Below are 14,179 nucleotides of genomic sequence, written 5' to 3'. Positions count from 1 at the left end.
CAACCTGTCTATTTATGGGCTTCACTTAATTAGTATGAACTGTGGTGTGCTTAATTCTTAGTGAATCTCCCGCACATTTTGAAGACTAAAGCAAGCCTTTTTACTTTTTAGTCAATCATGGGAATTGAGTTCTTCAAGTACATGTGCATGTGTCATGGTTAATCATTTCTTTTGTGCTTTGTTGTATCTTAATACTATGTTTTTGGCTCTTGTAGGCTGTCTTTCTACTAAAATGTTGTTATTGTTGTCGTTCGTTGTTGTTATTATCTACTAACAAATTAGAACCAGACTGTTACAATGCAGGCCTGAGTTGCAGATGGTCCACCGACCGAGGTGGTGCCAGGAAGATCAACGCTGATTTATAGGCCTCCCATCAACATATTTTTGTATTATTCTCTACTTAAACTGGCAATGAGTTACTTCCTGACCCAGGCAAGGTTTGGATGCTTGACCATTTGCTTTCATTTGAGAGGCTCAAGTTCCTGTCTTTCTAATGGTAACGTGAATCAATTTCTAATCCAGAAACATTTTGCTTACATGTTGCCCTAGATGTTGATTTACCTGTGAAGCAAGCATTTAATATACTGCATGAACAGTTATTTTTTTAAAGATTGAAAATAAGTTGAAATTGCTTTTGCTTAGTTTGAAATATTCTTTTAAGAAAATGTGATTTGTTATTGATAAAGGAAAATAATTATTAATCGATAAAAAAGGGAAAATAGTTTTTCAAAAATTTATTCTCTCTTTCCATCAAACCAATGTGCATTGATTATCTCAAGTGGAAGAGAATGGCGAAAATATTTGCACTTAATTTGCATGGTTTGAATATTTGTGATGAAAGATGATTTTAAGCTTATTTCCATGCGTTAATGACTTATTTCTTAATGAAGATTTTCCTTGCTTTTGAAGAATATATCTCCCTATTGCCAGGTCCCTAAGAAGATAGAGGGTTCTTCCACAAATAATCACTTTGAAGATCTCAACTCATTTGAGAAGATCTCATCAGATTACTCTACTCCACAAAAAATGCTTCAATTTAAAAAGCCTAAGAAAAAGAAATCCTCGTAGAAGAAAGAGGAGCTGGATTTAGATGTCCTTGAAGCAGAGGCTCTATCTGCCGTTCTGGGTGTTGGGGATCTTGGTTCCCAGAAGGATGAAAGGAGGCAAGCCACAAGAGAGGAGCAAGAAAGAGCTGAGGCTGAATTGAGAAACCATGCATACCAGTCAGCCTGTGCAAAAGCTAATGAGGCATGGCAATGATAATGTATTCTTCCATTTCGAAAATTTTACTTAATTTTGACACTTTTTTGGATGAACTGTTACTGCTATTAACTATGTATGTGAAGACATTTTATTTTCTGTTAGGGTTTCTTCCATCTTCCGTTGCATTACGTACATGGTGAATAACTTATTTAAAATTTTTTTATTCCATTTCTTATTTATATGCACTATAAATTTTATGTTGTTTTTTCCACTATAAATCTATCCTTGTTTGTTTTGATGTTTAACTTTAATTACTAATTCAAATTCTCAGGGTGGCACAAAACGATGTATTACTGGAAGAGATAATTGGAAGCAGTTTTGGATTAGCTTCAAGCAGCTCTACGGATCCGATCATAAAAATATCTGAAATCGCAGAAAGACTGATAATTGCTCCAGCAATGACGGTATAATTTCCTTTCTTTTAAGGCAAATATCTTATTTTAAAGAATAAAATTCATTTGTTTACTCTTTAGAATGATTTAATTTTATTTTTTTGAGACATGGAAATTGGAGGTTGGTTGGGATGAAATGGAGATGGAGGATGAGAATTTGTGAATTGTGCTGTGGATTTGGGACTGTGGATATGCTTAAATTTAAAATGTTGATTGTTTGTTGAGTTTAATTCATGTGGTAATGATGAATTTCGAATCCTTCTATATGGTATGATTTGGATGTTGGTTAATGCACGTAATTATTCTGTCTTAATGCAGAAATCCACATTGTTGGTTAAAGGCAAATTTAGAATGGTTGATTTTCATCAATCATTCCATTACATGTCATGCGAGAATTGCAATAAAGCAATTGGCTACGAGCGCGGCGAAAACTTCATATGTTATAGTTGCAAGAACATGACAATTGCACAGCCAAGGTAAACATTTTCATCATATTTTGAAATTAAAAATTTTAACATGATAATTAGAACATTTTAATTTCTGACATAAAAAAATAATAATTTATTCATTACTGTCAGGTGTCTAGTTTGCTTAGATGTGTATGATGACAGCACATTGACACCAGTGGCTATTTTTGGGTCTTTGGCAAAGCAAATTTTGGGATGCATAACGATTAATCTTATAGAACATAGAGGCAAGGTAAAATCTATACATTCAATTACGTTTAAAAAAATTGATACATTATCTTCTTATATGTTTTTCATCATTACAAGAATATCTATCTTATCTTGAAGATATTGCAAATAACATTGAAATAATGAATGGATCGTGTTGGGCGCGCAAATGAATGAATCTGGGAGGTTACGTCAAAATAGGCTTACTGTATTGTTTGTTAATAATGTCCCAGGAACATAAGAAAGAGTTTCCAGACCTTTCTTTTTAAACTTTCAACTGTTATAATATATAAGTACAAAGTGCTCATATATAATTGTAATTATGTTTATGGGAGTTCTGTGTTGTATTTATGAAATTTTGCAAACAGTATGTATAATGTTTATTATGAGCAGGAAAAAATTTGTTAGAATATAGATGAAACTCTGTCCGTTTATAGCTAAACTGGAAAATTTTAAAGTTGTGAAACCTATGAAAAATATCAATTGGGCACACGTGCATCGTGACAGCATGATACGTCTCCACTTGCCTTATTTATCTTTTATGAGTTGTCTACATATACTTCCTTATTTAGATAGCAGATGTTCCATACTTAGACAGATTCTATACATAGTCATAGTTTCCTTTCTTGTAAATAGATTTAATTCCTGTAATTTAGCCTTGATTCCAGCCTTGTATCTTGCACGCCTATATAATGAAAGGAAATCCTCACTAAGGAGGTATTGAATCCACTTGACATGATATCAAGAGCCAACCCTTAAGAAATATTTTTGGTTCATTCTTGTGGGATTTTTTTTGGTTGGAAGCTAGTGTTGACTATGTCAGCACTTTCTGTGAGTTGTTTGCTTGTGGCTGGGCTGCGATTATTTTTTTTCTTGGTGGTGGGTGACAGTTTTCATCCCGTCGGCAATCTCTGTGCTGGTTTCTTGCTTTCGTTGTCGCTAGGCTGTGATATTTCTTGGAGTTTTGTAGCTTTCGGCAATTTCTGTGATAGACTTGGGCTTCTTGGAAGTCTTTGTGGTAGCTTTCAGCAGTTTCTGTGCAGGAGTTGGGCTTCTCGGCAGTTTCTGTGAGGTTATTTTTTTTAGTTTTCGACAACTTTGGTTTTTTGATTCACGGTAGTTCCTTTTCTTGGGTTCTTGGCAATTTTAATTTTTGGTGCTTAGTAGATACGTGCAGTATTATTCTTGGCTGGCCCTTTTATGAGCATCATGTCTTCAGACTCTTTCACTGTGAAATTCATGGGTAAGAATTATTCTTCCTGAGAATTTCAATTTCTCCTATTTGTTTTGGGGAAAGATTTATGGGATCATATAGATGGTAGTGATCCCGCTCCTACTGAGCTTCCTAAGTTGGCTCAATGGACGATTAAAGATGCTAGGGTGATGACATGGATTTTAGGCTCTGTTGATCCTCTTATTGTTCTCAATCTGAGGCCTTATAAGATTGCTCAATTTATGTAGGAATACTTACGAAAAGTATATAATCAAGACAATATTAATTAGAATACGAGATTGCTAGTTACAATCAGGGCGATCTCTCCATTCAAGATTAATACTCTTTGGGGAGAGTTTATTGACATGATTTATGCCAAGGTCTCAGAAGCTTCTCTCTCTGTTGTGCAGGCCGTTCATGAGCAAAGCAAGCGTGATCAGTTTTTAATAAAATTACGACTTGAATTTGAGGCCACTCGCTCCAATTTGATTAACCGTGATCCTGTGCCATCTTTGGATGTTTGTTTTGGGGAGTTACTTCATGAGGAGTAGCGTCTTGCCACCCAGGCCACTTATCAGGATGACAAAATGATACCCAATGTTGTGGCTTATGCTGCTCACGGGAAGACAAGGGACGGGACATGCGGAACGTTCAATGCTTCAGCTGCAAGGAATATAGACATATTGCTGCCCACTATACAAGAAAATCTTGCAACTACTATAAAAAGCCAGGGCATATTATTAAAGATTGTCCTACTCGTCCCCAGAATCGTCAGGTTAATGCTTATCAGGCTACTGTGGGTTCCTCTTCTTCTGCTACTGCGGGAGATTCTCCTACTCTTACTACAGAGATGGTCCAGCAGATGATTATTTTAGCATTTTTAGCCTTAGGGCTGCAAGGTAACGGTTCCCTTTCATCCTTCTCATGGCTTGTTGATTTAAGTGTGTCTAATCACATGACTAGCTCTTCTAATACTCTTAGCAATGTTCGGTCTTAGGTTAGCGACATTTTGCACGGTGGTTTGTTGTTTTTTATCCTGGGGGCAACACACGTCATGGGTCTCATTCAAGTTTTAGTTATTGACTCTAAGCAGTTTACAATTGCGAAAGAGGGGGTCAACTTGGTTATCACAGAAAGGTCTTGGAAGGTGGTGGCTACGATTACACTGGGACCTGCTTCGACACAATGGCTGGCCAAGGCCATGGTTTCATGCTCAAAGTTAGAGAAAAATGATTTCTACACCACAATAAGGGAAGGTAACCGAAGCTTCATTGCTCAACGGTGTTGCAATGAAAGAGGCCTCTACTTGGCAGTGGTGGAATTTAGTGGTGGAGGGAGGAGGAATTTTATCTTTGTCCCAAAGGAAGAGGATAATGGATGGAGGAGAATGGGGGAGGTGTTGCAGGAGTCCTTAGTCGTCAATAGAAGTTTTCACAACAATGGAGGAGTGGAGAGGCCACATACGGAAGCTCAGCCACAGCCTCGTTCCTATCGAGAAGCACTGATGGTGGCGCAACCCTTTGAACATCGGTTTGAAAACAAAGGCAAGAAAGGATACAGTAATCCGAATACGGGACAACCCTCTGACAGTGAAAGACGTCTAGCAATTTGCCAGGGTAGTGGTTGCGGAAATGAAGGTTGCGTGACAGTAGGGGAGACGCTGAAGCTTCTTCTGGAAGCTAAGTCTCAGTTATGTGATTTGCAGGCTAAAGTAGACTTTTTAATAAGGAAAGAAAAGGGGGCCGAATGGTTATGGGCCTTCCTTGGGCCCGAATGGGACACTTGATCTACAACTTGTTAAACCCACACCAGAACATATGGGTCCCCTCCAAACCAGCCCCATTGTAGGCCCGTCCCAGCCCAACCAGCCCAACCCTTCTATATGCCAATCTCAGCCCAACCTGAATTCTCGGCCCAGCGGGCAGCCCCCATATGGAGAATATGAAACAGCGACCCGCAAGCTTCGTCTGGACTTGCTCCAAAGAAGAAAGTATCGGCTGTACCGATACCGACGGAGAACCCAACCCAGGTGGAACAGACAACGCCGGCGCTCACAGTGGAACAGATTCTGCCGTCAAGGGATGCCGAACAAGAGGACAGCAGGCATTTTTCTTCATTTCTCCCTGATCTTCACGAACAGAACGTAACAACAGGGGGCTTCGATTTTCGTTCAGACCAGATAGAGGCTCCTGTGGCATCGGGCGAGCTCCTTGACACGTTTTTCCCTGATTTACAAGCTCAGAAAGTAACGACAGGGGGCACGTTGATTTGTTCAGGCCAGATGGAGGCTCCCGTGGCTTCGGGCGAGCTCCTTAACACACAGAGCACGCTGTTTATGGGTAAGGAGTCAATGTCACCCTCAATGGAGGCTCCCTTAGTTTCGGGTGAACATCTGGATTTTTTTCCAGAAGGTGGAGATGGCAGGAACTTGGGAACTAGGGAGAATAGATCAGAGGGGAGCTCACAATATCACACAGACATCGTTATGGTCCCGTCTCGGATACTCAAATGGTTGCTGCTGAAGAGAATAATAACGTGGACACTTTGACTGAATGGGGAAGAAATAATTTATCTGGGGATGATAATGAGGTTGGTGACAGGAACCCTTACCCTTTGAATTGTTTATTACCCATAGACTTTGAGATGTCGGATTGGGTCCTTAAAAAGGTAGAGGATATACAACATGTGGTGGGAATAAAGTGTGTGGGTTATGAAGAACAATTCATGGCGCTTCTCACGGCAATAGAGGTGGGTCATGTACATACAAAAAAAAATGGCTCCAAGAAACAGAGGGAGCTTAAGAGGCTTGACTGGTCTTTGAACGAGGGGAGCTCCAGCCGTGATAGAACCAAAGGGAAGGGTAATGCTAATTTGTTATGAAGCCAAAAATTTTATCATGGAACGTTAGGGGGTTGAACGAGATCAACAAACGCCTTCGCATAAAAAATTTACTTCGAGAATGGAGGGCGGATGTCGTTTGTTTACAAGAAACTAAGTTGAAATTGGTGACTAGAAAATTAGTGAGAAGTGTGTGGTATTGTCCGTATGTAGACTGGATTTATTTAGCCTCGAATGGGGCCTCGGGTGGAATCCTTGTAATGTGGGACAAGAGGTGGGTCATGCGCATACAAAAAAAAAATGGCTCCAAGAAACAGAGGGAGCTCAAGAGGCTTGACTGGTCGTTGAACGAGGGGAGCTCCAGCCGTGATAGAACCAAAGGGAAGGGTAATGCTAATTTGTTATGAAGCCAAAAATTTTATCATGGAACGTTAGGGGGTTGAACGAGATCAACAAACGCCTTCGCATAAAAAATTTATTTCGAGAATGGAGGGCGGATGTTGTTTGTTTACAAGAAACTAAGTTGAAATTGGTGACTAGAAAATTAGTGAGAAGTGTGTGGTATTGTCCGTATGTAGACTGGATTTATTTAGCCTCGAATGGGGCCTCGGGTGGAATCCTTGTGATGTGGGACAAGAGGTGGGTCATGCGCATACAAAAAAAAATGGCTCCAAGAAACAGAGGGAGCTCAAGAGGCTTGACTGGTCGTTGAACGAGGGGAGCTCCAGCCGTGATAGAACCAAAGGGAAGGGTAATGCTAATTTGTTATGAAGCCAAAAATTTTATCATGGAACGTTAGGGGGTTGAACAAGATCAACAAACGCCTTCGCATAAAAAACTTACTTCGAGAATGGAGGGCGGATGTCGTTTGTTTACAAGAAACTAAGTTGAAATTGGTGACTAGAAAATTAGTGAGAAGTGTGTGGTATTGTCCGTATGTAGACTGGATTTATTTAGCCTCGAATGGGGCCTCGGGTGGAATCCTTGTGATGTGGGACAAGAGGGTAATGGAGAAAATGGAGGAGTTTGTAGGGGAATTTTCAGTGGCTGTATCTTTTAAGATGGCAGAAGACAATTTTATGTGGGCATTTGCAGGTATATATGGGCCCAATGCTGACAACATTAGAAAACTTTTATGGGAGGAAATAGCTGGAATTTGGAGCTTATGTGGGCATTTGCAGGTATATATGGGCCCAATGCTGACAACATTAGAAAACTTTTATGGGAGGAAATAGCGGGAATTTGGAGCTGGTGGGTGACCTCCCCTGCTGCATAGGTGGCGACTTTAACATCACAAGATTCCCTAGTGAAAGATCGGGAAACAGTCAACTAAGTCCAGCCATGACAGAGTTCTCAGATTGTATTTTTGATTTGAACTTGGTGGACCTCCCACTTGTAGGTGGCCCTTTCACATGGTCCAACAACCAGACTTACTCTCGACTAGATAGATTCCTAATTTCGCCGGATTGGGAATGTCATTACCCGGAGGTATCTCAAAAGAGATTACCACGTCTATGTTCTGATCACTTTCCTATTTTACTGGATGGAGGTGGTATTCAAGGTGGTCGGCGTTCTTTTAAGTTTGAAAACATGTGGCTTAAAAGTGAAGGCTTTGTGGACAAGGTAAGACATTGGTGGTCTTCTTATCAGTTTCATGGCACCCCCTCTTTTATTCTCACAGGTAAATTAAAAGCTCTAAAGAACGATTTAAAGCTTTGGAATTCTCAAAGTTTTGGAGATATGGGAGAACAAAAGCAAACCATGACCGAGGAGATTCAGATTTTTGATAGAATCACCGAAGAAAGAGCCCTCACCCCAGAGGAACTTTTACAAAAGACAGAGCTGGTTTCAGAATTAGAAAGAATATTATCTTTAGAAGAGATTTCTTGGCTTCAGAAGTCAAGAGCCCTTTGGTTAAAAGAGGGGGATCGAAGCATGAAATTTTTCCATAGAGTGGCCAACTCACATAGGAGAAATAATACCATTGATATGTTGAAAATCAATGGTAGAGATTGCACAGAAGCTCCAGTGATTAGAGAACATGTGGTGAGTTTTTTTGATAATCTTTTTTCAGAACGAGAGGGATGGAGGCCAACAGTGGATGGGCTGGACTTTGATTCTATTGAACCACAAGTAGCATCATGGTTAGAAAGAGCCTTTGAAGAGGATGAAGTACATGATGTGATTAGGAAAATGGAGAAAGATAAAGTGCCAGGACCAGATGGTTTTTCGATGGGGTTTTTTCAAACGTGTTGGGAGGTTGTGAAAGAAGACATTATGAACGTATTTCAAGAATTTTTCCATGCTGGAAGATGCAAGAAAAGCCTGAATGCTACTTTTATTGCTTTTATTCTGAAGAAATTTGGGGCCTCGGAAGTGAAGGATTTTAGGCCCATTAGCCTTATCAACAGAATCTACAAAATTCTAGCTAAGGTGCTGGCTAACAGACTAGGGGAGGTTTTAGGAAAAATTATTTCTAAGCCTCAAAATGCTTTTGTAAGGGGTCGTCAAATTCTGGATTCCGTGTTAATAGCCAATGAATGTCTGGATAGTAGACTAAAATCTGGTATTGCAGGGATCATTTGCAAACTGGACATGGAAAAAGCTTACGACCATGTAAACTGGAACTTTCTCCTATATCTTTTGCAGAGATGTGGCTTCGGGGAGAAATGGCACATGTGGATCAGATGGTGTATCTCAACGGCAAAATTTTCAGTCCTTATTAATGGCAGCCCAGAGGGTTTCTTCGACAGCTCTCGAGGTTTAAGACAGGGAGATCCTTTGTCCCCACTTCTCTTTGTTATCATCATGAAGGCCTTAAGTAGGATGTTAACAGCTCTGGTTGCCAATGGGTTTATGGCTGGTTTCTCAGTGGGTGACTCGAATAGAGGCTTTATTTCTATCTCTCACTTGCTTTTTGCAGATGACACACTAATTTTTTGTGAAGTAGATAAAGAACAACTTAGGGCATTAAAGGCCCTTCTTCTATGCTTTGAAACAGCGTCGGGTTTAAGGGTGAATTTTGATAAATCAGAATTTGTGCCAGTCGATAGAATCAGTAGTATTCAGCATTTGGCTAACAATTTGGGTTGTAAGGTGGGTTCTCTCCCTATGACTTATTTGGGGCTACCGTTGGGGGCTGCTTCACGATCCCTACAAATCTGGGATTTAGTTATTGAGAAAGTGGAAAAAGACTGGCAGGGTGGAAGAGACTATACTTGTCAAAAGGAGGTCGTGTGACTCTTATCAAAAGCACTCTCTCTAATCTACCAACTTATTTCTTGTCTTTATTCCAAATCCCAACCTCTGTGGCTTCACACATTGAAAAACTTTATCGGGATTTCTTATGGAATGGGATGGGGAACGAATTCAAATTCCACTTAGTTAAGTGGGAAAAGGTATGCAGACCACTCTCATCAGGTGGATTGGGAATAAAGAACTCGAAAACGTTTAACCGAGCACTTCTTGGTAAATGGCTTTGGAGATACAATATGGAACTGGAAGCATTATGGAAATTAGTTGTTGACTGCAGACATGGGAGAACGTGGGGTGGTTGGTGTACTAGAGATGGGAATGCCTCCTATGGGGTGAGGATTTGGAAACACATCAGACGAGGATGGGGAGTTTTTGCAAACCGTACTAGATTCTTGGTGGGGGAAGGGACTGGTATAAAATTTTGGAGGGACATCTGGTGTGGGGAGACGGCGCTGAAGGATGCTTTTCCCACCGTGTTCCGTGTGGCATGTGAGCCAGAAGCTTCGGTGACAGATTTTCTGGTGCATTCAGGGGATCAAGTCCAATGGAATGTCACCTTTATTAGAGCAGCTCAAGATTGGGAAGTAGACAGTTTTGAGGCTTTTTTCAGATTAGTGTATTCCACGAAGCTGAATGGTATGCGAGAAGATAAGTTGTGGTGGACACCTGCGGGTAAGGGGAACTTTTCAGTTCGCTCATTCTATAAATCCCTTATAACCACACCAAATAGTCAGTTCCCTTGGAAAAGTTTGTGGAGAAATAAGGCACCTCCCAAAGCACTTTTTTTCGTCTGGTCAGCGGCCCTGGGTAAGATCCTGACGACAGATAATTTGCGTAAACGTCGGGTAATCATTGCAGACTGGTGCTGTATGTGTAAGAAAGCCGGAGAGACCGTGGATCATCTGTTGCTACATTGTGAGACAGCGGGAGCCTTGTGGTACGAAGTGTTCAACAGAATCGGGTTAAATTGGATGATGCCTGCTATGGTGACTGAGTTATATTGGCTAGTTGGGGGATGCCGGGTGGATTACCACAGATAAAAGCCGTGTGGAAAATGGTTCCAATCTGTGTTATGTGGTGCATATGGCGAGAGCGCAATGAGCGGATATTTGAGGACAAGGAGCGGACACTAGTGGAGCTTTGCTCTCTTTTTTTCTCTTATTTAGTCCTCTGGGCCATCGCTGTAAACTTTAATGGCTAAAATATGCACGATTTTCTTTTGTCTTCTTTAGCATCTTAGATAAGTTTTATCTCTTGTATAACTTCTTGTTTTACTTGGGCTATGCCTATTCATATTAATACTATCGTTTACCTATAAAAAAAAAAAGAAGCAATGTTCGGCCTTATAATAGCTCATCACACATTCAGATTACTAATAGTAGTCAGTTACCTATTCATACTGTTGGGGATGTTAATTCTACTGTTTGGGATGGTTTTGTATCACCTCAGCTCTCTACTAGTCTTATATCTGTCGGACAGTTGGTTGATAACAACTGTGATGTTCGTTTAGCTCGTGATGGTTGTCTTGTGCAGGATCAGGTGTCTTGCCATACACTCGCGAAGGGGCCTAAAGTTGGACGTTTATTTCCTCTACGTTTTTCCCTTCCTGCTGTTATTTCGTTTGCTTGTAACACTGTGAACAATAAGTGTGAAGTGTGGCACAAACGGTTGGGTCCTCCTAATTCTATTGTTTTATCCCATGTAATAAATTATGGTTTGTTGGGCAATAAAGATAACTTTTCTTCTCATCTTTCTTTTGATTGCTCTACATGCAAATTAGGTAAAAGTAAGTCTCTTTCTTTTCCTTCTCATGGTAGTCATACTGAACGTTGTTTCGATTTGATTCATAGTGATGTGTGGGGCATTTCTCCTGTTATCTCACATGCCAATTATAAATACGTTGTTACTTTCATTGATGATTATATGAAGTATACCTAGATTTATTTTCTTTATTCTAAATCTAAAGTCTTCTCTGTTTTCCAACAATTCACTGCTTATGTTAAGACTCAATTTTCTTCTCGCATTTCTCGTCGTGTTGTTTTCTTTGAAAATTAGTCATTCTTTTATTCTCATGTTGAGTCTTTGCTTGCGATGCATGTCTTGCCTAATTTTGATAACTTGGCTTCTTCTCCTGTTCGCTTCAAACCTGGTCTTGTCTATGAAAGACGCCACCCTACTTTGCCCCTTCCTGAGCCTAATCCGCCATCTGAGCCTGCTCCGACTGAATCTTCTACAAGTGATCTGGACACTCTCACAGTTCCTCATTGTTCGACTAGAGTGTCTCATCCGCCTGATCGGTATGGTTTCTCCCATACCTCTCTTCATACTACTTTGTCTTCCATTCCCATTCCGTTAGGATATTCTGAGGCAGCTAAACATGATTGCTGGCGTGTGGCGATGGCCAACGAACTTTGAGCCCTTCAGGATAATCATACATGGAATGTTGTCCGTTGTCCTGCTCAGGTGAAAGCTATTGGTTGCAAATGGGTTTATTCTATCAAGTTGCATTCTGATGGGACTCTGGATCGGTATAAGGCCCGGTTGGTTGCACTTGGCAATAGGCAAGAGTATGGGGTGGACTATGAGGAGACTTTTGCTCCAGTGGCCAAGATGACTACGGTGCGGACTATACTTTCTGTTGTTGCCTCTCAAGGTTGGTTTCTTCATCAAATGGATGTCAAAAATGCCTTTCTTCATGGCGATCTTAAAGAAGAGATATACATGACCATTCCACCTGGTTTGTCCTCTTCTTCTCCATCGGATGTCTGTAAGTTGAAACGCTCGTTATATGGGTTGAAACAAGCTCCTTGAGCAGGGTTTGATAAATTACGCTCTACTTTGCTTCAATTTTCTTTTAAGTAGAGTCAATATGACTCTTCTTTATTTTTCTGTAATACATCGATTGGCATTGTTCTTCTTCTGGTTTATGTTGGTGATATTGTTATTACTAGGACCGATTCACCCAACTGCAGCAGCATCTTCAAGCCTCCTTTCATATGAAGGATCTTGGTCCTCTTACATACTTCTTGGGGTTGGAAGTTCATACTGATCCATCTGGCATTTTTTTGAATAAGCATAAATATACTTAGGATCTGATTACTTTGGCTGGTCTTCAAGATACTTCTTATGTGGATACTCCTTTGGAAGTAAACATGAAATATTGTCGGGACGAGGGTGATCTCCTCTTCGATCCTACTCTATATCGACAATTAGTGGGGAGCCTGAACTATTTGACTATTACTCGGCCTGATATTTCATTTGTTGTCCAGCAGGTTAGTCAATTCATGCAAGCTCCCCGTCATCTACATTTTGCTGTTGTTCGTCGTATTATTCGATATCTTTGTGGCTGTCCTAGTTGTGGCCTGTTCTTTCCTACTGGGACTTCTCTTCATCTTGTGGCTTACAGTGATGCTGATTGGGCAGGATGTCCTGATACGCGACACTCTATTACAGTCTAGTGCATGTTTCTTGGTGACTCATTGATCTCTTGGAAGAGTAAGAAACAGGATCGTGTTTCCAAATCTTCCACTAAATCTGAATACCGTGCGATGTCTGTTGCTTGCTCTAAGATTCTTTGGCTTCGTGGTCTCCTCGCTGAGCTTGGTTGCGCTCAGTCTGATCCTACTCCTCTCCATGCTGACAACAGTAGTGCCATTCAAATTGCTGCCAATCCTATTTTTCATGAACGCACGTAACACATTGAGGTGGACTGTCATTCCATTCAGGAAGTATTGGACACTCGTATCATTTCTTTTCCTCATGTTTCTACTGACCTCCAGATCACTGATGTGTTTACTAAGGCCATGACACGACAACGTCATCAATTTCTTGTGGATAAATTGATGCTTCTTGACCGAACAACATCAATTTGAGAGGGGATGACAGCATGATACATCTCCACTTGCCTTATTTATCTTTTATGAGTTGTCTATATATACTTCCTTATTTAGATAGCAGACATTCCATACTTAGACAGATTCTGTACATAGTCATAGTTTCCTTTCTAGTAAATAGATTTAATTCCTGTAATTTAGCCTTGATTTCAGCCTTGTATCTTGCACACTTGTGCCTATATAATGAAAGGAAATCCTCACTAAGGAGGTATTGAATCCACTAGACACATTGCATGTGTTGCTTTACTAGTATATATATATATGCATGTATGTGTTTGCGTAAAATTCTCACGTCGTATAGCATAACTCAAATAGAAATATATAAAGAAACTACTAAGCCTGATTTGAATAGAAATATGCTTTTATCTTATGTCATCCCATTATATCTTTTATTATCTCAACTCAATATCCAAACACCACAAACATAAATACTTTTCGATTTTAAAGCTTGAACTTTTTCATCTAATCATTGCCTAATTATTACAACTTAACTTTCCTAAACTTCTAAACAAAATATAAAAAAAACAATCCAACTTTTTCTAATCTTAAAATAAAAATAATATTAAAAAATTATATTCTAATAATATTTTAATTTTATAATATTATTATTCAACTTATTCTCCTTTTTTTTTTTCAAAATCTATAAAGTAT

The 14,179-nt window shown here is 39.9% G+C and overlaps 1 protein-coding gene across 1 annotated transcript; it reads left to right on the top strand.

The window, feature by feature from the left end:
• The first annotated feature begins 411 nt into the window (after positions 1-411).
• On the top strand, positions 412-13,751 carry LOC122310221. The gene is made up of 6 exons (XM_043124102.1): positions 412-432; positions 1,069-1,247; positions 1,535-1,667; positions 1,974-2,131; positions 2,234-2,354; positions 11,169-13,751. Exons 1-6 carry the CDS (start codon positions 412-414, stop codon positions 11,571-11,573), a joined length of 1,017 nt encoding a protein of 338 aa, XP_042980036.1. The 3' UTR covers positions 11,574-13,751.
• Positions 13,752-14,179: the final 428 nt, after the last annotated feature.

Source organism: Carya illinoinensis, chromosome 5, assembly GCF_018687715.1.
Source record: "Carya illinoinensis cultivar Pawnee chromosome 5, C.illinoinensisPawnee_v1, whole genome shotgun sequence".
NCBI classification, from domain to species: Eukaryota; Viridiplantae; Streptophyta; class Magnoliopsida; order Fagales; family Juglandaceae; genus Carya; species Carya illinoinensis.
Note: the sequence above shows the minus strand (reverse complement) of the source record. Positions and strands in the feature narration are given on the sequence as shown.